General features: G+C 48.0%; 1 protein-coding gene across 1 annotated transcript in view; it reads left to right on the forward strand.

Moving 5' to 3' along the window:
- Window positions 1-24,573, forward strand: part of FBXW8 (F-box and WD repeat domain containing 8) — a 52,648-nt gene extending 28,075 nt beyond the window's left edge. Inside the window, exons 6-11 of the mRNA XM_083373620.1 lie at window positions 5,936-6,259; window positions 7,406-7,615; window positions 15,563-15,690; window positions 19,907-20,080; window positions 23,367-23,483; window positions 23,998-24,573. Coding sequence (XP_083229746.1) covers window positions 5,936-6,259; window positions 7,406-7,615; window positions 15,563-15,690; window positions 19,907-20,080; window positions 23,367-23,483; window positions 23,998-24,142 — 1,098 coding nt within the window. The 3' untranslated portion in view covers window positions 24,143-24,573. The remainder of the gene's footprint in view (window positions 1-5,935; window positions 6,260-7,405; window positions 7,616-15,562; window positions 15,691-19,906; window positions 20,081-23,366; window positions 23,484-23,997) is intronic.
- Window positions 24,574-25,730: the final 1,157 nt, after the last annotated feature.

Raw genomic sequence — 25,730 nt, forward strand, 5'->3', positions numbered from 1 at the left:
CCTTCCCTTCCCCTCCCCTCCCCTCCTTTCCTTTCCCTTCCCCTCCCCTCCCCTCCCCTCCTCTCCTCTCCCTCTCCTCTCCTTTCCTTTCCTTTCCTTTCCTTTCCTTTCCTCTCCTCTCCTCTCCTCTCCTCTCCTCTCCTCTCCTTTCCTTTCCTTTCCTTTCCTTTCCTTTCCTTTCCTTTCCTTTCCTTTCCTTTCCTTTCTTTCCTTTCCTTTCCTTTCCTTTCCTTTCCTTTCTGTTTGTGTTCCTCTTCCCCTTCTCTTTCCATGGCTAGGGAATTCTGGGAGTTGAAGTCCACGCATCTCAAAGTTGTCAAGGGTGAGACACACTGATCTAGAGGAATATGAATTCCGATCTGATATGCAGAACGGAATGTTCTAATCCCCAAATACCCCATTCAAATCCTAAACGGGCCATCCCGAATCTACTGTCACCTGATCTGATTGCGAAACATACCTGTTAAGAAACTCAATGCTTGCAGTAAGGGTGCCGGTGGTGGGGGGGGGAGAGGACTGTTCAAACCTTGCAATTTCCCCCCCCCCCGTGCCTCTGCTTGGCCTCTGCTGCTTCCCCTGAAAGGAAGTGAGGTGCTCCAGATGCTGTAACGTTGCACCTATCGCAGATAACTGGACGGCGCGCATCTCATAAATTAAATTTATTTAATTTAGTGCAATGTAATTTCCTTCTTGATTCGCGATCCCAGACCAATGAAGCCTAAACTCGGTAATTTTATTTTATTTATGACTTCAATTTATAAGGCTGCCTCAACTCGAAACCGACCCTTAGCAGCGTACAATTAAAAACCAATAAACCAAGAGCAGACACAATAAACGGGAAGAAAAGCCTTCGTAATTCTCATTTCCATCCCTTTTAAGCAACCTCAGACCTTCGTCCTCTCGGATTGGCGAAAATGAGGTGCAAAGCACACAGCAACCACAGGTCGCCCTTACGGCAGCTCGTTCAGTGACCGCTCAAAGTTACAACAGCGCTGGGAAAAGGTCCTTAACGGCCGCCTTTCAGACTCGCGACCGTTGCAGCCTCCCGCGGTCGCGTGACCCCAAATTCAGACGCTTGGCAGCTGACTCGTATTTATGACGGTTGCAGTTGCAGTGTCCCCGGGGGGGAGGGGGGAAAAATCGACCGTCTGACAAGCCGAGACTCACTTTGCAACCGCCTTACTCGCCGAACAACTGCGGTGTTTCCCTTAACACCCGTGGCAAGAGAGGTCGTAAAATGGGAACAAATCCTCCCTTAACGGAAGGAGGCAATTTGGGGCTCAAGTTGCGGTCGTAAGTCGAGGACTTCCTGCTCAGCACACAGTGGCTGGGATGGATAAATAACGTTTTTTTAAATTGTTAAGCTCTTCCCGAAAGGCACCGGAAAAATCAGACCTGCCTCCCGCTTTTCGCTATCCCGAAACATTTTACCCGCAAAAAAATTGTCCGCCTCAATCGCTGAGAATCGCAGAGAGAGACCTCAGCAAATGTACACCCGGAGGAGTCCACGTACATATTTCTTGCGATTCTCAAAGCAATTATCCTTTTTTTTTTTGCTGCTATATGCCCTCCTCCCCCCACCCCGTGTGTCTCTGTGTGTGTCTGTGTGCATGTTTTCTTCCTGGTGTGTGTGTGTGTGTGTGTGTTGCTTTTGTAGCATGTGTGCCACCGAAGCCATCTGTTAGCACGAGGAGCTAGTGCGTTGAAAAGGCTCTTAGCAAATGCGTTGACACAACACCATTTTCTCCCCATTCAGCAGGGCGCAAGCCGCGATGCCCTTGGCAACCGGTCTCCAAGTGGAACCCGCGGGCATTTTTATGCCTGCCTTGTCCTCACAGCTTACTGGCTGAGCAAAGAGGGCCGTGGATCTCTCTCTCCACCCCCCTCACCACCACCACCCCCCGGTGATGATTTAAATCTGCCTATCCCTGGGCGAGCTCTGTTGTCGAGGAATTGTCAATACTCAGCGCTCACAACCGCCTTGCACCTTAATTCTGGCCTTTTTCGTTGTCTTTGGGTGCAAACTTTGGCTTCTTAGGAAATGGCAGGGTTGCGGTCAGCTGTCCAAGCTGTCCGTGTGCCGGCTGAAGCGCGCGATGAGTAAGGAGGCTTCGGTCAAAATGTCAGTGGAGATTCTCAGTCCTCCAGGTCACAGTTATCCCAAAAGTGTTTCTTCCCCCCCCCCCCCCAGGCAACTGGACTTCCTTGTTTTCGTTTTGCTTCTCATCCGAGAAGCTTCTTCCGAAACGGAAGGATTTATCCTCCTTTGCAGACAGCTGGTCATTTGCATTCTTTTAGAGGGGCGTTGAGGCCACCCGGAGGTTTATGTGGCCTGTGGCCTCCACGCCTTTATGGCCCCAATCCTGGGAGATCCGCTGCAAAGGAATCGAGAAGGATGGGTGGAAAACTGGTGGTCTGCGGCCTCTTCCTGCCTGCCTGCTTGCCGTTTCTGACACCTGGGAGGCCTTGGCAGCCGAATCCACAATTGTGATGTTCTGAATTCCAACTGTCCAGTTTTCTGGACATCTTCTGCCTTATTTCCCACCGTCAGCACTGGCAGGCATCCAGCTTGACTTCTTTTTTTTTTTTTTCCTTTTTCCTCCTACCGCTAATTGCCTTCCACCGTTGCCTTACCCGAAATGAATCAAATCAAAATGCTTTTCCTGGAGCATTAAGAGAAAGCGAGGGAAGAGTTTCTGGTTAATGAGCAGATGCTGCTAATGCAGGAGCCGTGGGGGCCGTGCCAGGGCGCCATCTGCTCCATGCTTGCCTGGGCCTGGCGCGCAGCCACGGCCTTGGTGATGTGAGCGTGTGTGTGGTGTGGGTGTGGGTGTGCCTAGACTGTTTGCTTTAATCCTCCCACCCTCACTCATTCCGCTTTGCACCGTGGAAAGTTTTTGTGCCACGGGAGAGAAGGTAAAGGTTCCCCCGCACCTGCGTGCTAGTCGTTTCCGACTCTAGGGGCCAGTGCTCATCTCCGTTTCAAAGCCGAAGAGCCAGCGCTTGTCCGAGGACGTCTCCGTGGTCATGTGGCCGGCATGACTAGACGCCAAAGGCGCACGGAACGCTGTTACCTTCCCACCAGAGTGGTCCCTATTTTTCTACTTGCATTTTTACGTGCTTTCGAACTGCTAGGTTGGCAGAAGCTGGGACGAGTAACAGGCGCTCGCTCTGTCACGCGGCACTCGGGATTCGACCCGCCAAACTGCTGACCTTCTGATCGACAAGCTCAGCGTCCTAACCCACTGAGCCAAATAGCCTCCCCTCCCCTCGTCGCTGCTTTTGGGTGAACAAGACAAAGGCCGGGCCCTCGGAATACTGGCATGAAATGAATTAGAGCCACGGGGCCCTTGGTGCTCTCTGAGTTTGATTGGTTTTTTTGCAGACGTTTCGTTACCCAACTAGGTAACATCAGCGCTAGAGGAGAGGAGGAGGAGGAGGAGAACTGTGGTTCCTTTGGTGCCCTCTGACATTGGTTGTTTCATTACCCAACTAGGTAACATCATCAGTGCTAGAGGAGAATGGGGTTTGTGGAGAGGAGGAGAAATTGGCGCACTCTGAGCTGGCTTGTTTTCTTGCAGACATTTCATTACCCAACTAGGTAACATCATCAGTGCTAGAGGAGAATGGGGTCTGTGGAGAGGAGGAGAAATTGGCGCACTCTGAGCTGGTTTGTTTTCTTGCAGACATTTCATTACCCAACTAGGTAACATCATCAGTGCTACAAGGGAGAGGGGTTTGCGGAGGAGGAGGAGGAAGAAGACTTGACTCCCTCTTCTTTGGGGCAGCCCCTGAGATATTGGAAGACTACTATCATGTCACCCCTCGCCCTTCTCTACATTAAACTAGACATGCCCAATTCCAGCAGCCGTTCCTTATATGTTTTAGCCTCCAATCCCCCTGATCATCTTTGTCGCTCTTCTCTGCCCTCTTTCCAGAGTCTCAACGACATTTTTACAAACTGGATGCAACGTTCCTTACCAAGGCATTATAGAGTGGCATTAACGCTTCACGCGATCTTGATTCCATCCCTCTCTTAATGTTAATTTACGTAACAATTACAGTAATTTACTTTACAAAAACTGTGGCAGAAAAGGTTATAAAATCAGGCTCTCTTAACCGCCTTTTTTCGGAACAGCCAATCTGATCCCAGTTCGTAAGTTGGGAACTAGAAAGAAAAGTTCCTAAATATTATTAAATGAACCAGTCTTGTTTTAGTGCATGTTGTAAAAGCAGTCAGTGAATTTTAAAGCCTGCACACGGTAGCTTTTCCTGGCCTCTCCGAGTAAAAATTCAGAGTTGAATCAATGGCTGTGGTTACAAAAGTTGAATGTGCAAGATTTTTTTTTCTTCCCCCAAACTGCTTTGGGCTTCAGAAGTGGGCCTAAGTGGCTCAAGATGCTCTTTTCTTTGTTCTTTTTATATATATATATAAAAAGGGAGAAGTTAATTTGCTTCCATGTTGGGTGGCTGCTGTTCCACAGGCATTCTTATTTTCAAAACCAGCTTACTTGTTATTTACCTTTCAAACAATCACGATAATTACCATTAGTTCTCGAAGTAAAATTGGAACAGCCCAACTCCAAGCGGCCTTACGACTCCTTTGGGGCAGTTTTACTTGGGCCTTTTGCATGTTGATGGAAGCCTAATTGCAATTTTGGCACCGTGCACACAAAACGAGCCGGCTAATTGTTTAGGCAAATAGATTAATTTAAATATGCATCCCTAATAAAATAAAAGGAAAAAAAAAGACAAACAAAATGGCTGCGATTTTGCTCGCTCCCCTGATGAGGAGCATAAATATTTAGAGGCAGCGCCATTAGATAGCTCCTGAGATTGCTGGTGCTATTTTGCCATGTGGAAGTGCTTCCCAGGCACCGAAATAATCTTTACCAAAGTGCACATAAATAACCCTCTAAATTTGCTGGGATGCCGTCTCATTATCCTTTTTCTTGGCTTTGCGCTTTTTTTTTTTCAAAGGAGGGAAGGAACGTTTGCAACCTGGCAGGGGTGCCAATCCAGCACTCCCTGATGTGGTTTTCTGTAACTTACAAACAATTCTTGACCTGTCTGTATTCAATCAGGCAGAGACTCTATGCCCTGACTGGTTAAGCCATCCTGGATTTCATGCATGAACCCAGGCACTGTGTTCTGTGATTCTGCATCAATCGTGCAGGTTGAGTTTATTCAATAAACCCCGACTTTAAAAGCCCTAGCTTGGTATTATGTCTTTTTAAAATATATATATCGATATATCTATATCTATATATATATATAGGTCTGGGTGTATTCAGGTCTTTTCCCGTGTAAGATTGAGGGTGTCTTGGTGATGTTTCAACGAGGTCCCACTCGTTATCTTCAGGCTGGTGTCTTCGGCTTCGTGCTATGAAGCCGAAGACACCAGCCTGAAGATGATGAGTGGGACCTCGTGAAAATGTCGCCAAGACACCCTCAATCTTACATGGGAAAAGACCCGAATACGCCAAGACCTACATACCTGTACCCGTGAAAATCTACGAAAACATCTACGAAAATCTACGAAAACATCTCTCTCTCTCTCTCTCTCTCTCTCCCCCATCTTCTTGGCATGATGTTTTCGTAGATTTTCACGGGTACAGGTATGTAGGTCTTGGCGTATTCGGGTCTTTTCCAAGGTCGTCCTAACTTAGACCTGGCTATTTGCTAAATGTTGTTAAATGAACAGTTGTAAGTCAAGAACGACCACTAGAGATCTATGTGTTGCGGCGAAACCATCTATGCTGGGTTGGTGGGGTTAGGACTCCAAATATATGTTGTGGGTGATTGTTGTAGTTGTAGAGCTAGCCGCTGGCTTTTCAGGACCACGGAGAGCAGCCTTATGGCAAAGGTAGAGAATGGCCTTAGGTGCCCCAGTGACACATTGAAAAGTTTCTTCCCTTCCCATAGAATAGAATAGAGCTGGAAGGGACCATGGAGGTCATCTAGTCCAGCCCCCTGCTCAAGCAGGAGCACCTGTACCATTTGCAGATTTGAAATATTGGCCCACATTCTATTTTCACCCCTTTTCTCCTTTTGCCACGCAGGGTCAGTCAAAGTGTGGAGCCTGTTGGTTGGTTCCGAGCCAATCCACCGGTACCGACACAACCAGAAGATTCAAGCCATGGCGCTTTCGGCTGAGGGGGCCACCGTAGCCACGGTCTCCGGCTTCCAGGTCAAAGTGGAAAGCGCCAACGACAAAGGATACTGGGGAACCGCGGCAGAGTTTGAGATTCAGAAGTGGGTGAGTCTCTTTTGTGAATTCACAGGAAAAGCCCTTGAAATGTGTTGGATTGCATCGCCTTTGGCCATTTAGCAAAGATCAGTGCGCTGTGTTGATAAAGGAGCAAGGCGGCAGCTCAAAGGACTGATAGCAGAGAATATTTGCAACTTTCTCGCAGACATTCTACTACCCTACTAGGTCACCTCATCAGTGCTAGAAAGGAGTGGGGTTGGCTTTCTGCTTATCTATTAGTGGCTTGCCTTGTCAGTCTTGTTGGTTCCTTAATTAGGCTGTTGTTTAGAGTTAGCTTTTAGGTCTGATTGGCTAGTTCCCCAACTGGAGTTCTGTTTACTGCTGGACTGTTGTTTTAGTGCTAACCTTGGTATTAATCTCTACTCATCTGGGTGTTGACGGCTGGTGAGGATATGTTTCGGGTCTTTCTGTTTACTTTTTCATTGGGTCAAAAGGATCAGAGGAAGTTCTCTTTGGTGAATCCTCCATTTGGAAAAAAAACAAACCCAGATTATTCTGAACAGAGGTGGGCATGCTGGCTGGTCCATTGTATCTGGAATAGGCCAGGATGGGGTCATTGCGGTAGTAGTATCAAGCTCTTTGCTTTGACAGGCACTCTTTTATCAAAGTTTTCTTCTAATAAAGGAGAATATTTGTAGCTCAGGGTGGAAATGAAGGGTCCTTGGGGTTGTTTTCTTGAAGACGTGTCATTACCCAAACTAGGTAACGTCAACAGCACTCAACAATCTTAGCTCTCAGCACAGATGGTGTTGCCTAGTTGGGTAATGAAATGTCTGCAAGAAAACTACCAAGCTCAGAGAGCACCAAGGACCCCACAGTTGTTGTCGTCGTCCTCCTCCTCCTCTCTGTAAGGCCCATTTCCTCCTAGCACTGAAGATGTTACCTAGTTGGGTCATGAAATGTCTGCAAGAAAATATCCAAGCTCAGAGAGTACCAAGGACCCCACAGTCCTCCTCCTCCTCTCCCTATGGAGACGCTCCTCTTCCCTGTCATAGATTGAGAGAATTGAAACTCATGGCACTGAAGGCGCAAGGAAAGCTATTTTGATGTTTTGGGGAGAAGTGGAAAGAATACTTTGGCAGGGAAAGATGTTTGAGACTCAACACTCTCTTCACCCTGTCAACTCTTTTGCAGGTCAGCCTACTCTGTCTCGTGCCCCCTACTTCGGGCTGCCCAGGTGCGGTAGTAGCAGCGGAGGACACAATCTACTACTTGAAGGAAGGAGAGCCAGCTCAAGTCCTGCATTCTGTCTACGGCCAGCCTGTCACGTGCCTGGACGTCTCAGCCAGCGAGGTGGCGTTCGGCGTCAGAGGCTTCGGCTGGTTGATTAATGAGACCAACAAGGTACTTACTTGGGTGCCCTAAAATGTTTGACCTTGGCTTCTCTCTATTGCATATTGGATTGATGGGAGAGCTATTAAGCAGTGGGGCAGCCTATCTCCTGAAGTTATGGGTACTCGCATCGTTGGAGGATTTTAAGAGTGGGCAGCCATGTTTCCAGAACGTTAGGAGAGTCCCTGTGCTGAGCAGTAGTTGGAGAAGACTGTTAAAGTCCCTTCTAATTCTGGGACGGTACGAAATCTACTTAAGCTCAGCTAATATTGCTATGGCACCTTAAGCCTAATGAATTTCCATAGCAGTAAGAGTTTGAAAGGCCATCGGTGCTGATCAACCACTGCTCAAGGCTGGTAGCTCAATGCAAGTTGCATCAACAGATGCTACCCTGCGTAAACCTTGCCATTTTTCTGGAGAATTGGTTTCCGCTATCAAAGCGTAAACCCCCTCGTATCGAATCGGAATCTTCTTTGGTTTACTTTAAATTCACTCCTCTCTATCCCACACTCTGGAAGACAGGTCTCAACCTCCTGGAGGTGATGAAAAACAAACCTTGGGGTCAAATGTCTCATTTAGAAATGTTAGGGCTGAGTTGTAGTCGTAAGTCAAGGACTATCTGTAGACAGTAATCCCGAAAAGGGAAGGGGGGGGGGAGAGAAATCCTTTTGTTGTGCTCCTGAGTGTCTTGGGCTGACTCCTGAGGTCATGATAATATGAGTTGGGGGGTTGGGGAGGGAGAGCCTGACGTCTCTCCAGCCTGAGGCTCATGGGCTTTGTGTTCCCACTTAGCTACATTGCTCGTTACAAATTGCTACCCCTGTCAAATCCGCGTTGTACTGCATCTGGAAGAGATTTCATCGCCGCCGCCGCCGTAGCCTGAAGCAATTCACTTCTTTTCCTCAACCTCTTACTTCCTAAGGAGGACTAATAAATAATTGGAGCTAGGTGTGTGCAACGGCTTCAGCAGGACCATCGAAATGACCCAGGCTATATTGTTACTTATTTTTTTTTCTTTCACGCCAATTTTGCATCTCCATCCTTGTAGGCCGTGGGGCAGTTTACGTAGATTCAAAATAACAACGATCGTGAAGAATTATTTGGCATGGGTTTTCATAACTTTTGTACGGTATTTCCCAAACCTGTACTCTCCTAAACCGCCTTTTGCACGCCGATGTGTGCAGTGTTAAGAGAAAAATCAAGGCTAAGATGCACGCATGCAAAGGAACGCGACATACAAATGCGCACGTTAGGGAGCGCGTGCGCTAATGTATCTATAATGCATGAAAGGCACATTAAAATGTGTACAGTGCAATAAAGGTGCATTAAAACATAGGTGGATTTTTATTAGTATGCTGAATTTGCAAACTGGACTAGGACCAGTTTGCGGCCTGGAAGAATAAAGCAGCTGAATAAATTGAAATGGACAGATTCCCGATCTATAAGTTTTATTAGGCGCAGGATCCAGCTTCTTACGTATCTTATTTTTCTTTTAAACACAGCTCTTCCAGCTACAAATAGGTTGTTAAAAGTTTATGAGCAATGCTCGTCGACGTTTTAAAAGACAGAAGCTAACTCAATCAATTCAGATGTTTGCTTGCTTGTTTATTTATTTATTTATTTATTTCCATAAGCTTCTAACTGGCATCATAAAGGCAGACCGATAAAATATGCAGCCTCAGTTAAAACAAAATAAAAGTTGCGTCCGACAAGTTTCTCCTAAACGGGGCACAAAAAATACCCGTGGCAGAACTGGAACGGCTGAGTTGCAAACTTCCAAAGTTGGCTAAATACAGGTCATCCTCGACTTTCAGCAGTTCATTTACTGACCGTTTGAAAGTTTAAACGGCACTGGAAAAAGTGACTTATGGCAGTTTTTCACACTTACGACCTTTGTAGCAGCCCCATGGCCAAGTGATCAAAATTTAGATGCTTGGCATCTAGTAGGGTAGTAAAATGTCTGGCTCACACTTAACGACCGTTGTTGTGTCTCGGGATCACGTGATCCCCTTTTGGGATCCTTTGACAAGCAAAGTCAACGGGGATGCCAGCTTTGCTTAACAACCGTGTTGCTAACTTAATAACTGCAGTGGTTCGCTGTGGCAAGAAAGGTCGTAAAATGGGGCAGAATTCCGGCAACAAATGTTTCACTTAGCAACAGAAGTTTTGGGCCCAATTGTGGTCATAAATTGTAACTGTAACGGCGACCAAGGTCTTAGGTATGAAAATGTTACTTTAGATTATTTTATGTATGTACGTATTAAAATGATTTACACGGCTGGCCACCTTGCAGGAGCAGCTCAGGGCTAAAAAGTCAACACAAATTAATATTAGAACACGGCGCGACAGCCGAGGACAACACAGGGCATCCATAAATCACCTTCAGCCTCACGGGTTCAATTAACCTGCCCACCTGTGCCCAGGTAGGCTTCCATATTTTTAAAGCTTTCTGAAATGCCAGCAGAGGCCGGGCCAATCAAATCTCCAGAGAATACAGTCAAGCGGTACCATATAATAAGCGTCCTACCGCTAAGAGTTGGTCTTATTATCCCAAGGGTTGTATATCAAAAGTTGAACATGCAGGAATGTGTTGTGGCAGACATGTCAAACACAAGGCCCGGGGGCCAGATCCGGCCCGCGAAGTGGTTTCATGTGGCCCATGAAGCCATCCTGGAAACAGTGAGGGAACGGCTCCCACTGCCTTGGCCCTGGCCCAGAGACCCTCCTCCTGCCAGAGACCCTCAGATCTGTCCCACTCCTGCCCAGGCCCCCCAACGATGTAGAGCTAGCCATGCCCACCCAGTAGGCCATACGCACTCTAGCCACGCCCACCCAGTAGGCCATGCCCACCCTGGCCATACCCACCCGGCCCCCTGAGGGCAACCGCAATGCTGATGTGGCCCTCAATGAAATTGAGTTTGACACCCCTGTGTTGTGGGGAGCCACAATAGCTCAGCGGCTAAGGGCGTTGAGCTTGTCCGCTTTGAAAGCTGACAGCCTGCATTTGAGACCCGCGCGACAGGGCGAGCTCCCGTCACTAGCTCCAGCTCCTACCCATCTAGCAGTTTGAAAGCATGCAAATGCGAGTAGATAAATAGGTACCACTTCGCTGGGAAGGCAACAGCAATCCCTTTAATCAAAATGCAATTCGGATTTCTCGATCCCGTCTTCCTTAAGAATTCAAGCCCACTCCTTGGCGAGGTGTGATTCATCTCTCCGCCAATTTCGTCCTCGATTTTCATGGCCGAGACCTTGGGTGAACCTCCAGGTTCTAGCTGAAGAGTTCCACCACCACCAGCCCCAGTATAAGAGACCTATGGGGCCCTCCCAGTTGCCTCTCTAGGTGTCTGTGTGATCTCCAAATTGATTCCAGGTTTGGCTGCCTGTTGGACAGATGGCTTCTGGGTGCTGCAAACCCTCTATTTTAATCAGGGAGATGGAGCTGAAACAGCCCAGACAGCCGGGTTGGGTTTGACAAGAACAGGGGCTTGTTGGCATTGCCACACTGGCTGACATCACACTGAAAACTAATTACTAATGTCTATTATGATAATTATTCCCAGGACACAAAGGGACTTTGCACGGGTGGATTAATGTGGTCAGAAGTCAATGATTTTTCCCTAGATTGCTACAGAAGATGTATCGGTACTTTTTGGCACTCTTCTGGGTGGGATGAGAAACACACACACACACACACACACACACACACACACAAACACAAAGACGTTCAGGCATTAGGTTGTGTGTTGCCAGGCTAGTATTCAGCACGTCTGCTGTCCAAAGCATTAGATGCGCTGGATCAGTGTTAAGTGAGTGCTGCGATTCTTCCACATGACTGAAACCGCCACACACACACACACACACACTTTTTTTAAATGTTGTTTTATAGCCCATCAAGTAATTTTCATTTGGCTAATTTACCCAACTGGACCATCTCCATTTTGCTCCAAATGCAACTGCCCCTTTCTGCAAGAGCAATACGTTTTGATTTTGAGAAACTCTCAAAGCTAGCTATTTCATTTAAAAGAATTGTTTTTAATCTTTGGCTCCCGATTACGTTCTCGCCCTACTGTCCAAGCGGGTTCAAAATAATCACACACACAGACACAGACATACAAATGCACCTTTAAATGTTCAGCCCTACCTAAAAATGATGTGGAATTGCATCCCCCAATTCGTCCACAAAAGAGTTTTGACAGCCTTTTCCTAAGCCCATTGGTAACGCCGGGAATCGTATTCATTTCCTTTCCGAAAGAAAACGCAAAATGTGCAGGCTGTGATTCCTAAAGTCCTTTTTGCACTGACGTCCAGACTCCAGGTTGACCCTGTTCCTTAAAAACCAGAATCTCCACCTGGCCGCTGAATACCCTCCTTAATTCAAGACGCACAATCAGGGCCTCACACCTCATCCACCCATCATCTCCCACGTCCAGCGTCAGACCTCCTGCCCCAAACTGATCCCTTAGGGAAGACATGATGGTAGCACTCTTCCAACATCTCAGGGGCTGCCCCAAAGAAGAGGGAGTCAAGATATTCTCCAAAGCCCCTGAAGGCAGGACAAGAAGCAACGGATGGAAACTCATCAAGGAGAGAAGCAACCTGGAACTAAGGAGAAACTTCCTGACTGTCAGAACCACTAACCAGTGGAACAGCTTGCTTTCCAGAAGTTCTGGGTGCTTCATCATTGGAAGTTTTTAAGAAGAGACTGGACAGCCATTTGTCTGAAAGGGTACACGGCTTCCTGCCTGAGCAGGGGGTTGGACTAGAAGACCTCCAATGTCCCTTCCGGCTATCCTATCCACCCGCTCTATCAAGGTGGTTCCAAAATTCCCAAATAAATAAGGCGTCCCACCCTCATCCATCCTCTTCCTGCTCTTTTTCATCTGGAGCAAAAAAATAAATAAATGAATTTGGCTACCTCTGTTTCGCATCCAATAGACGTTTGCCTCTTCCCCCACCTCCTCTGGCTTGGCTGGGTTCCCCGCTTGGCAGGACAGACCCTCCGAGGATCCCGGGCACAAACATCAGAGACTGCAGGTGCTCTGGCACCGCTCTGCACCCCTGGCCTGGCCCTGCTTGGCAAAAACACCTCTTGAGTCGATGGCTTTGACTCTCTTCTAGCCCCATCCTAAAAGCCTCAGCACAAAGCTAGGTACGAGGGGGAAGAGTTGGGGAGCATGGGTTTTGGGATGGGGTTGGGTGTCCCGAGGCAGCCTGTTGACTCCAAAGACGTCCCGCAAGATCTCCTGAGTGCGTCTTTTTGATTGAACCCCTTTTGTGTGTAGCGTCACGTAGAAGTAACCCACTCCTTGAGGGCAAGGCCGTGTGTGTGTGTGCGTGTGTGTGTGTGTATCCACACCTGCCAGTGGGAAAAATCACCTTTCGAAGAGCATAAAATGCAGTTTTCTTCCCAGGCTAGGTTTTGTGGGTTTTTTTCGTGGCAGGGAGTTGCAAGACAGACTGGCTGGCTGGTTGTCAAAAAATTACATCATATGGGAGTAAATTGCTTTTAAATCAAGCATCCATTATTCATGCATATTAACTGTTTTCTTCTCTTTCCCTCCCAAGTTTTTTTTAAATCCACACTTTTTTTCTCTCTCTCTCTCTCGTTCCTCATTTTTCACCTAATCGTGTTTTTTTTATCTTTTATTCTCTCCTCTACTTGTCTCTTTCTTCCTCTAGTCGGTTTTTCCAAATTTTAGCTCATCTGTAGATCTATGATCAAACGGGATTGCTTTGCTAGAGAGAGTCCTTGACTTATAATCATTCGTCTGGAGACAGTTCGAAATTACACCGGCACTTTAAAAAAGTGACTTTCAGTCACTCCTCTGACTTAACAACCAGTGGTGGGATTCAAATAGGTCAGGGGTGTCAAACTCAATTTCATTGAGGGCCACATCAGCATTGTGGTTGCCCTTGGGGGGCCAGGTCGGTATGGCCAGGGTGGGTGTGGCCTACTAGTTGGGCGTGGCTAGAGTGCATATGGCCTACTGGGTGGGCGTGGCCAGCTCTACATCGTTGGCATCAAGGGTGCCTAGGGGGGCCTGGGCAGGAGTGGGACAGATCTGGGGGTCTCTGGCAGAAGAAAGGTCTCTGGGCCAGGGACAAGGCAGTGGGAGCCGTTCCCTCACTGTTTCCAGGATGGCTTCGTGGGCCACATGAAACTACTTCACGGGCCGGATCTGGCCCCCGGGCCTTGTGTTTGACATGTCTGAAATAGGTGAACAACCGGTTCTCTGTGTGAATGCCACTTCTGGAAGTCCATTCTGGGCCTGGGCAACAAAAAAGTAGCTACCGGTTCTGCCGAAGTGGTGCAAACTGGCTGAATCCCACATTTTATTCTATTCCTATTCTATTCCTATTCAATTCTATTCTTCATCCTTATTCTATTCTATTCTACTCTATTCTTCATCCTTATTCTATTCTATTATTCTATTCTATTCTTATTCTATTCTACATCCTTATTCTATTCTACTCTATTCTTCATCCTTATTCTATTCTATTCTATTCTATTTTATTCTTCGTTTCTCTTCTCTTCCCTTCCCTTCCCTTCATTCTTCTCTTCTCTTCTCTTCTCTTCTCTTCTCTTCTCTTCCCTTCCCTTCCATTCCGTGGTGGGATTCAAATATCTGAACAGCCGTTTTCAAATCTTTGTGTCGGAAGTGGTGTGGCTGCAAGAAAAACTTCATTTGCAGAGTAATAACCCAGCTCTTTATTCTTGTGCCCATTTTGTCTGTCCTATCCTGCCTTTCTGCCCAAGGCTAAAAGTTCCCAGTGACCAACTTTTATCCTGGCGAAGAGGTGGCATTAGGCTAATGCATCGCCTGAATGCTAGAGAAAGCCAAGCCATGAATAATTGATCCTACTCTCCTGTCTCCCGATGAAGTCCCATTTGCCTCGGCCTTATTAAAAGAGCGATCGAGGGGGTGAGACGGTAAAGGTCGTTAAGGGATTTCTAACATGGGAAGAATCGCCCACGAAATGGATGCTGTTGTGTTGTGTGTGCGTGTGTGTGTGTTTTCCCCCCTCATCTCCGAGGTCTTTAACTCAACCTCATGGTGAAGGCCGACTTAAGGCGTTCGGGGATATGTTGAATTACACAGTGTAAAACAGAATGGGAGTCAACTAGAGTCTGGAAATTTTTGATTTTGAGTGTTTGGAAGTTGTTGAGCTTAGGAAGGTGGGCATATCTGTTGGACAGAGATGGTCCTTGGCGAAAGGGCGTAGTCTAGACCAGAGGTCCCCAACCCCCGGTCTGTCAACTGGTTACCGTCAGAGCATCTGAAGAAGTTTTCCAACTCATAATATGACTTCACCCAAGCCCAGCCAATGTCATCAGAGAACAGGGATGATGATGATGGTAGCTTAACTCGGGCGACATTAGAACAGTATTTCTCAACCTTCAGACCTGTGGACTTCCAACTCCCAGAATTGCTCAGCCTCAGCTCGCTGAGGAATTCTGGGAGTTGAAGTCCAGGGTTCTTAAAAGATGCCAGAGTTGAGAAACATGGCATTAGTAAAGCCAAGGCTTTTATCAACATACCACTGTATACATATACTGTTCCCAGAGTTTTTAACTAACCTGGCCTGTGTTCCATCAGGCATCAACCCAGCTGGAGATGACCATCTTAACCAAATAATAATAATAATAATATAGTTCCAGATGGACACCCCTCAAAACAGCCAAGCTGTGTTGTCTAGGATTAAAGCCAAGTTTTGACCACCATTGTTCCTTCCTTCTTCTATCCTTCTCATTCTCTGCTGTCTCTTTTCACAATTCGCCCGGGCGTTTCATTTCCTAATCAAATAAATGCGCTGCCCAGTTCCAGCTCACATGGACAAAAAGATAAATTTGCAGAAACCAAAGGCTGAGCCAAAGAAGTGATGTATGAAATTCAAGCTGCAGACTATCGCAGGTCCATCAGCCCCTGATATCTTTTCTGGGCTCGTTTCTTTCAGATCCTGCTCTACAACCTGGAAACGCGGCAGTGTGTAACGCAACTTGGCGGTCCTTTGGGTGACTTCACGTGCCTCAACCTTCAGGAAAGTCCCCCCCACATGTTGGTAGCTGGAAATAAAGCCAGGAGGTAAATTTAAGATGGGGCGGGTTGCCTTGGGCGGGATGACATTTTTTTAAAATTTCGGTGCCCAAAAGCAAGATGATGACACGGGAGGCAGTCAATCCAAGCATTTGCTTCCTGGTTTAGAAGTTGCACCTCCGTTTCCGAGTGTTTTCCATCTCCAAATGGTCGGAAATCACTCTTAATTTAGAGTGGTTGGAATTGGGAATGTCTAGTTTAATGAGGAGAAGAAGGAGGGGGGACATGATAGCAGTCTTCCAGTATCTCAGGGGCTGCCCCAAGGAAGAGGAAGTCAAGCTATTCTCCGAAGCACCTGAAGGCAGGACAAGAAGCAACGGATGGAAACTAATCAAGGAGAGAAGCAACCTAGAACTAAGGAGAAACTTCCTGACAGTTAGAACAATTAACCAGTGGAACAACCTGCCTCCAGAAGCTTTGAATGTTCCAACACTGGAAGTTTTTAAGAAGAGACTGGACAGCCGTTTGTCTGAAATGGTATAGGGTTTCCTGCCTGAGCAAAGGGTTGGACTAGATGACCTCCAAGGTCCCCTCCAACTCTCTTAGTCTGTTCTATTCTTAATTTGTTTAAGTGACCATTCCAACTTACAATGGCCCTGAAAAAGAGTGATTTACAGCCAACGGTTGCACTTAGCGGCCGTTGCAGCATCCCCATAGTCAAAATTCAGGCATTCGGCAACCAGAATGTATTTACGACAGTTGCCAGCTCCCGAGGTCATGCAATGACCATTTGTGATCTTCCGACAAGCAAAGTCAATGGGCAGACTGGATTCACTTAATGACACACACAAACACACACACCGATTCACTTAACGGCAGTGCTTAACAGCTGTGGCGGGAAAAAAATATTTTATTTATTTTTATTTTTATTCCATTTATATCCCGCTCTTCTCCGAAGACTCAGGGCGGCTTACAAGCTTAGCATTGACTTTGGAATCAATGCTTGATTTAGAATAGAATGGAGCCGGAAGGGACCATGGAGGTCTTCTAGTCCAGCCCCCTGCTCAAGCAGGAGAACCTAGACCATCTCAGACAGGTGACTGTCTAGTCTCTTCTTAAAAACCTGCTGTGATGGAGCGCCCACCCTTTCTGGAGGCAAGTTGTTCCACTGGTTGATTGTCCTCGCTGTCGGGAAGTTTCTCCTTAATTCCAAGTTGCTTCTCTCCTTGATCAGTTTCCAACCATTGTTTCTCATCTGTCCCTCTGGTGCTTTGGTGAACAACTTTGTGGCAGCCCCTCAGATACTGGAATAACTGCTATCCTGTCTCCCCAATTTCTTCTTTTCTTTAGACTGGCCAAACCCAAGTCCCGCAGCCCTCCTTCGTATGTTTTAGCCTCCAGGCCTTTGATCGTCTTAGTTGCTCTTCTCTGAATTTTTTTTTCCAAACTCTCAACATCTTTTTTGCGGATACGGTGACCAAAATTGGCTGCAGCAATCCAGGTGCGGTCTTACTAGGGCTTTATAAAACGGTAAGATTACTTCGCGTGACCTTGACTCTACGCCTCTTGTTTTATACAGCCCAGGATCGCATTAGCTCTTTTGGTTGCTGCCGCACACGGCTGGCTCGCAAGTCAAGCGATCGTCCACGAGGACTCCAAGGTCCCTCTCACAGTTAACTCTTTTTGCGCCATGTCTCGCCCAGTCTGTCTGTGTGCCTTTGGCTTTTCCTGCCTAAGCTGGATGAAGTAGTGCTACCTTTGCCTCTGATGAGGAGAGAAGAGTCCCGGCGTTTGCTTTGCAGCAGAACGGGGGGATTGGGACCCTCACCCTTCTTATTCCCAGCCATCGAAATAAACTTCCTCCCAGAACTCCACGCAGGAATCTGGACGTTGGTGCAAAGCAGGGCCTCCCCTGCCCGGCCAGCCAGTCGTGGAGGCCTGGGAGACAAGACAGGCTGGGAAGACTTTGGAAAACAACTCGGCAGCGTCTTTGTTTTCCCTGGGCATCAGTGCCTGGAAGCTCGCTCCTTGCTAATGAAGCCACAAAGCCTCAGCCAGGGCTCGGGAAATCTGAAGGCAGGCTTATTAGCATACGCGGCGCCAGCGGGCAGGGAGCCAGGCCCGGCGCAGGCTGTCAGGAACGGGGCTGGAAGCCGCCTGCCGGTGCCCAGGACCAAGTTTTGCAGCGCTTTCTCCTCCCTCGGAGTCGGAGGAAGAGGGAGGCGAGCTTTTTGTCGACTCCATCTGTGGATGTTCTGACAAGCGGTGCACGGCGGAGGTGTCAGGAGAGCCCCATCCCGTCCCTTCTTCCTCTTTCCAACCTGTCAGATGGTTCCCGCACGGCTGGAGACCCTGTCGTCTTTTTTGCTCTAATTGTCTGAATAGAGTTGTTCGCAGGCGCCTGCCGAGTGGCTTCGTTTAAAGGAGGCTAAAGGGAGGGCTGATTTTCTGGATCAGAGCAGGAATGCGGAACAATAGAAGCTCTGGCACCGCACCTGCTCTCCTTGGTGGGCTCCAGTACACAAGTTCTCTTCCTCCTCCTCCTCCTCCTCCTCCCAGACAAAACTGGGTTATGGCTTAAGCCTTAACGCATTGCTTAAACCAAGATACAGATAAGCAAGCTGATGTATTTCAGGTGTTATGGATTGAAATTTCCACCATTCCTTGTCGTTGGCCCTCCTGTCTGAAACTGGTGGATGTTGAAGACCAAAACATCTGCAACACAACAGGTTGCCTGTTTGTTGGGCAGTTTGTTTGGTGAAAGTTTAGAAACCACATGTTCAGTGTCTCCTTCCTTCCTTCCTTCCTTCCTTCCTTCCTTCCTTCCTTCCTTCCTTCCTCCCTCCCTCCCTTCCTGCAAACCCCACTCCCTTCTAGCACTGATGATGTTACCTAGTTGGGTCCTGAAACGTCTGCGAGAAAACAAGCAAGCTCAGAGAACACCAAGGACCCCACAGTCGTCTTCCTTCCTTCCTTCCTTCCTCCCTCCCTCCCTTCCTTCCTTCCTTCCTTCCTTCCTTCCTTCCTTCCTTCCTTCCTTCCTTCCTTCCTTCCTTTCCCTCCCTCCATCCCTCCCTGTATCTGTAGTGGCAGTCCTTCTTCCTGACCTCTACCCCCAGGCTAGAGAAGGTTGACCTCCAACGTGCCTCTGGAGCGTAATTTACAAAGACGCTTCCCATTAATCCTCCCGCCCAGGGTTCTGCTCCCGATGGATTGCATGAAATCATACATTGATTTCTCATTTTGATAAAGCCCGAGACGATGATCCCAGCAGACGCCGTTGATTGGCTCTTCATAAGCCCCAGGATCCTCGGTTGGCAAGCCCAAGAGATTCAACCGTCGTGTCAGATTGGGTTAGCTTCTAGATCATTTGGTTTTCCCGTTTTAATGTAGGCAGTTAAGAGGCGGTGACGGCTGCTGGCTTTAGAAGAGAATTAAGACATATTCCCAGATGGATGTGGACCGTTGCCGATTCCTCCTTGCAGGTGCTAAGTGGAACTGCCATATTCAGATCTAGTTTACCTTGATTGCTGTGGAATGACTCCAAGGGAGGATCAATCGCCAGAAACCTCGTGCTGGCTCGGAAGGAGGAGAATACTAGTTCACACAAAGCTTTTCTTTGAGCAGGGCGTCTTGATTTAACCCTGCAGTCTTTCCGCTTGATTTGGCCTCTCTTTTCAAGCCAACATTCCTTGCCCCAAAGATTCAAAAACTCTTCAGTGGTTCACAGGGCGGAAAGAATAAAGTACAGGTAAGTCCCCGACTTAACGGCCACAATCGGGAGCAGAAGGTCCGTTGATAAGCAAGGCGGTTCTTAAGTGAGTTGAGCCCGATTTTATGAGCTTTCCCGCCTGGGTTGTTAAGCCAGTCGCTGCACTCGTTAAGGGAATCAGGCAGTCGTTCAGCAGGGCAAGAAGCAACGGATGGAAACTCATCAAGGAGAGAAGCAAGCTAGGACTAAGGAGTAACTCCTCACCGTGAGAACAATTAACCAGTGGAACAGCTTGCCTCCAGAAGTTGTGGGCGCTCCATCCCTGGAGGCTTTGAAGAAACCGGACAGCCATTTGTCTGGAAGGGTAGAGGGTCTCCCGCTTGAGCAGGGGGTTCGGCTAGATGACCTCCAAGGTCCCTCCCAACTCTGCTGTTCTGAGCTCTATTCTGAATCTGACTTTCCTCCTTGACTCTGCTTGTCAGAAGCCCGTGGGAAGGTCCACGTGTGATCTTTCCCTTAACTGTTTTACAACTCCCGGGTTTTGCTTTGCAGGGTGATGGTGTACGACCGCCGCAGAAGCGACCCCGTCTCCTCGCTTTACGGACACCAATTGGGGGTCTCGGCGGTGCAGATGGACGACTGGAAGGTGGTCAGCGGGGGAGAGGAAGGGCTGGTCTGCGTGTGGGACCAGCGGATGGGCACCAAGCTCTGGGAAGTGCACGCCCGGTGAGACACACACACACACACACACACACACACACCCCACTTCCTGGTTTCCAGTTTCTTGAACTTTTAACCCTCTGTGCATCGAATACTTATTGCAGGCGAAGTCAGGAGGAGATAGGTTATACTACAGGTGGTCCTCAATTTACGACAATCTCTGTCACTAAGTGAGACGTTTATTGAGTTTTGCCCCATTTTACAGCCTGCCTTGCCACCATCGCTAGGGGAATCACTGCAGCTGATAAGTCACTAACCCGGTTAAGCGAACCCGGCTTCCCCCGTCGACTTTGCTCGTCAGAAGGTCGCAAGCGGTCACACGACCCTGGGACACTGCAGCCGTCATAAACACGAGTCAGTGGTGTCAAGCGGCCGAATTTTGATCCCGAGACCCTGGGGAGGAGGCTGCAGCCGTCCCAAAGGTTGAAAGGCTGTCTTAAATCACGTTTTTCCAGTGCCGTTGTAACTCCAAACGGTCGCTAAAGGAACTGCCGTAAGTTGAGGACCACTTGGATAGAGAGAAAGGGAAAACCGAATCGCTTCAATCGATCCTAGGGTTGACGGCTGCCCAGGCGACAGTCTGGGATCGCAGCTGCCCTGTTTGCTGTACAGATGATCCTCCACTTACGACGTTCGTTTAGCCACCTGTGACTTACGGCCAGCAGCATCCCCATGTCCACATGATGGCAACCCCTGGCAACTTACCACGGTCGTAGCATCCCGGAGTCACCTGGCCGCCCATCCCTGACCTACCCAGAGAGCTTCCGGCATGGAGGAAGCTGGATTGGCTGATCCACCGTGGCAAAAAGTCATGACAATTGGGTGTGACTCAGTGGACGGCCACATCCCTTAGTGACGAAAGCGCCATTCCCAACTGTGGCCGTACGTCGAGGACTTACCTGCATATTTGTAAGGTCCTTGAGTTACAGCCAACTGTTTTTCTGCCCTTATTCCATTTCCTGCTCCTCCAGCTGCATGTCAGAAAAGCTCCACTAGAGGGCGCCCAACACTCTTTTTTCTGCTTTTAGGTGCTGTCCTCTCTCTCTCTTTCTCTCTCTTACTCCACTTCTAAAAGCAGAAAAATATCTTTTCCTATGACTGGCACTCAAGTCTGGTGTTCCCTTCGAGATGCGGTGATTGGCATCACGAGGCAGGCAGCCTTGTGTTCACCGCGAGACGCGTTATCCGCAAACTCGTATTTTCCCACAGCTCAGCCTTCCAGAGTAGTCATGTAATTAATGCATAAGGACCAATGGAATGAGTCCTCCAGTGCAGTGGTCTTCAACCTTGGCCCTTTGATGACTGGTAGACTTCAACTCCCAGAATTCCTCAGCCAGCCTGCCGGGCTGAGGAATTCTGGGAGTTGAAGTCCGCAAGTCACCAAAGGGCCAAGGTTGAAGACCCCTGGCTTAAGCGTCTCCAGCCAGGCATGCTGAGGGAGATGGGGGTAGAGTTTAACAGACCTGTCGGCTTGCAGCAGTAACTTGAGACGGAAGGGACCTTGAGGTCATCTAGTCTAACCCACTACTCTCACAAGAGAGTACAGTAGTGTCCTTGTATTTCTGATAAATGCCTATCCAGTTTCTTCTTAAAAGCCTCCAGGGAGGGAACACCCACAACTTCTGGAAGCAATTTAAGTTTAAAACCTTTAAAAAAAAAAACCACTTCCCCTGATCAGCACAAGCCTCTCCAGGCAAAATTCAAAATGGTGTGTGTGTGTGTGGGGGGGGGGGGGATTTCCTTCCAGTAAGGCAGGGCTCTTGCAACTTGGCCCTTTTATGACTTGTGGATTTCAACTCCCAGAATTCCTCAGCCAGGCACTTCAACTCCCAGAATTCCTCAGCCAGGCACGCTGGCTGAGGCATTCTGGGAGTTGAAGTCCACAGTCCACATACAAGGGCCAGGCTGGAAGACCCCTGCAAAGGGGTCAGCAGAACCTGGGCTGGGTCTGGGCCAGGGAGAGGAGGAGGAGGAGGAGGAGGAGGAGGAGGCAGCAGCAGGAACAGGCTATCAATGTCAGGCAAAGGCAAACAAACCATCTTGCAAAGTGCTGCACTTACCACCACAAGCAGAAGCAGAGCAGTTCCCAAAAGGGATTACAAGCGGCAGAAGTAGAGTTCCACAGAGTAAGGAAAAAGAATATTTCAAAGTACCCACAGAAGAAATTCCAACTCTCTAGTCCTCAAGCCCAGCAAGCAGCAGGTCTCCCACGCAGCTCCAGCAAAGCAAAAGCAAAAGCAAAAGAGATCTTGCAAAAATCAGCCAATCTGCTTCGGTCATGTGACCAGGCACCAAAAAAAAAGTGACCCACTTCCGGTTTCTCCTCTCCAAGCCACGTGGCTGCAAAGGCCTGTTTTTGCTCGCGATTTTGCATGTCTAACTGTAAGTATCCTTTCTGAATTAATTCTTCTTTGTGAACACTCGCTAAATAAACGTTCAGACCTGGGGGAATTACCTGTATATAGCCATTTTTGTTAAAATTAAGAATAGGTCCCTTTCATTTTGGAAATGGGGAGTGGAAAGGGTTATTTTTAAAATAAAATAAATTCCTTGGGGTTTTTTTTGCATTTGTTCCAATTTACTGTGCATTTGAATAACTGCCCCTTGGTTTTAATTAAACAGCCAGTTGCATGTCCGCTGCATTTAAACATGGAGACGTTGTGGAAGAGCCACTGATAGTAGACTCTGTGGCTCCCTTTTTTCCCCAGGCACCCAGTGGAAAGGTTTTTTTTAAAAAAATAAAATAAACTCCTGGGGTTTTATTTTGCATTTGTTCCTATTTACCATACACTTGAATAACTGCCCCCTGCTTTTAATTAAACAGCCAGTTGCATTTAAACATGGAGGCCTTGTGGAAGAGCCATTGATAGACTCTGTGGCTCCCTTTTTTCCCAGGCACCCAGTGGAAAGGGTTTTTTAAAAAATAAAATAAAATAAAATAAACTCCTAGGCTTTTCTTTGCATTTGTTCCAATTTACTGTGCATTTGAATAACTTCCCCCTGCTTTTAATTAAACAGCCAGTTGCTTGTCCGCTGCATTAAAATATGGAGGCCTTGTTGAAGAGCCACTGATGGACTCTGTGGCTCCCTTTTTTTCCAGGCACCCAGTGGAAAGTTTTTTTTAAAAAAAAATAAAATTAAAAAATAAACTCCTAAGGTTGTCTTTGCATTTGTTCCAAATTACTGTGCACCCTGCTTTTAATTAAACAGCCAGTCACTTGTCCGCTGCATTTAAACATGGAGACCTTGTTGAAGAGCCACTGATGGATTCTGAGGCTCCCTTTTTTTCCAGGCACCCAGTTCGCCACCTCCGCTTCAGCTCCCACAGCCTCATCACGGCCAACATCCCCAATGAAAAGACTCCCCGAGGGGCCAGCATCACGGACGACGACTTGACCGCTCACCGAAGGTGAGAGCTGATCCTCATGGTCGTAGTTTTTATCTCAACCAGCAGGAGGCGCCCAGTGACACCAATCTCAGGGTTGCTAGACTACAATTCCCAGCAGGCTTAGCTAGACAATATTGCGGGACGCTGGGAGGCATTCCCCCAAATTGGCATTCCTCAGTTTAAAACAAGGGTCTTCAAACTTGGCCCTTTTATGACTTGTGGACTTCAACTCCCAGAATTCCTCAGCCAGGTATGCTGACTGAGGAATTTTGGGAGTTGAAGTCCACAAGTCATAAAAGGGCCAAGTTTGAAGACCCCTGGCCTGCAGCAACGTCCTCCCATCTGGGCAACTTTAAGACGTGTGGACCAATTCCCAGAATTCCCCAGCCAGCTTGAATTTGAAGTGCAGACATCTTAACGTTGCCAAAGTTGGAAAGCTGCTCCAGAGGGTTTTGAACTGCTGGGAACCAGGCTGGTTGAAAAGCACCCTGCTTATTTTCTTTTCCCTTTTCTCCCCTTGCTTCTCTCTGAACAGGCACAGAGGCATTATCTACGCCTACGAATTCTCCACAGACAGGCTGGTGGCAGAGAGCGTCCTTCCTATCTGCCGCTCCTCTTACAACGACGTGGCCGGCTACAGCTACAACATTGGCCTTGTGGTCCCCTATGACAACATCTAGGCAGGGTGGGAAGAAGGGAAGTCCAGCTGAGCTGGACCCTGGAGAAGGAGAACCCCGAGGATGGCGTTCCTGCAGACCTCTTTGGAGGGCTCGGAAGCCATAGGTTGGCCAAGCAGGTAGCAGCAGGGGGTGGGCACATGGGGGTCTCCCCAAAGCCTGATTCTTGCCATGATAGATAGGCAAGAATCAGGAGATGATAATAAAGGCTTTAGCCCAAGAATCAGGAGGTCGTAAGACAGGTTGTAGCCCACATGTGCAGAGACCATCCTAGTGGAAGGGAGGGCTTCCATTCCTTGCACCTAGCTGAAATAGTTCAGTGCTGCCTTTCTGGAACAGGCGCCGATGCTACCTGCAACATCTGGAGATCTTAAGAAGAAAATGAGACTTTGGAAGCTTTTTTTCTTGTAAATAAAATATCTTTATTAAGTGTTGGTCTCGGGATGAGGGGGTTGGTGTGCTTGAAAATGGCTGTTTTATTGTCAGGGGTGCTTACATTAGGAGAAATCCCACATTAGGAGAAAATCCTGCCACAGGTAAGTCAAACACGTGTGTGTAAGTATCCTTTCTTCTCCAGCTCCGCTGGCACTTTGCCTGATCACACCAGGACTGCCAAACCAGCACCCATCCTTAACTCTGCTGCCTGGGGCTGCTAGGAGTTGTAGTACATCTGTAACTTGGTGCAGCATGGGGATCTTTGCCTGATCCATTCTCTAGACCAGTTTTTGCTGGCCTGGTCACAAGTCATCTTGTGGGGCCTCCCTGCTGGGTGGGCTAGGGCAGCTGCCAAACCACCAGGGAGAGCGCCATAGGTATTCCTCTCCTCAGCCATTGCAACATGGGCCGAGGATGATGGGACTTGGTGGCCAGAGAGAACTCGGACGGGCAAGGCCTCAGCACCTGAGATTTTGCAGTCCTTGTGCAATCAGGAGAAAAGTGACTGGTATATATGGGCAAAAGGGTCTTTTCTGGGCAACTTTAAATGTCCTTGTTTTCCTCACACCAATTGGGCTAATCCAGCAGTTTCCCCAAAGGAATCTTTCCAGAACAGGAAGATGGTTTTGGTATTTTGGAGGTATCCTGATGCCCCCCATCAAGACACTTCCTTTTCTAGGAACTTTCCTCTTGAAAACTTGCCATAGAGGAAAATTGTGACATGCTGGGGGTCCCTGCATTGCCTATATATATAGAGGCTATAAATAAAGGCAATATATATCTCAGTGGAGCTGCAGAAGAAAGATGCACACATACAGGTGGATGTATATTGTGCATAGAGCCAAGGCAGTGTTTTGCAAACTTGTCAGATGTGGGGGACTTCAACTCCCAAGTAATTCTGGGAGTTGAAAGCCATCCACCTTAAAGTGGCTAAGTTTGAAAAAGACTGCTCTAAGGTTACCCCATCTGGGCTGCAAAAACATGCTAGGCCACTAGAGGGTGCCAAATGCAGTTTGCTGCCCTCTAGTGGCTTTTTCTTCTTTTGCAGCCCAGAGCTGGTAACCTTAGTATGGTATACACCCTAATATATGGTAATATGTAGATATATAAACATATACCATATATTAGGGAATATGCCTATTACTGTATGTGGCTG

This window comes from Vipera ursinii, assembly GCF_947247035.1.
Source record: "Vipera ursinii genome assembly, chromosome: 14".
NCBI classification, from domain to species: Eukaryota; Metazoa; Chordata; class Lepidosauria; order Squamata; family Viperidae; genus Vipera; species Vipera ursinii.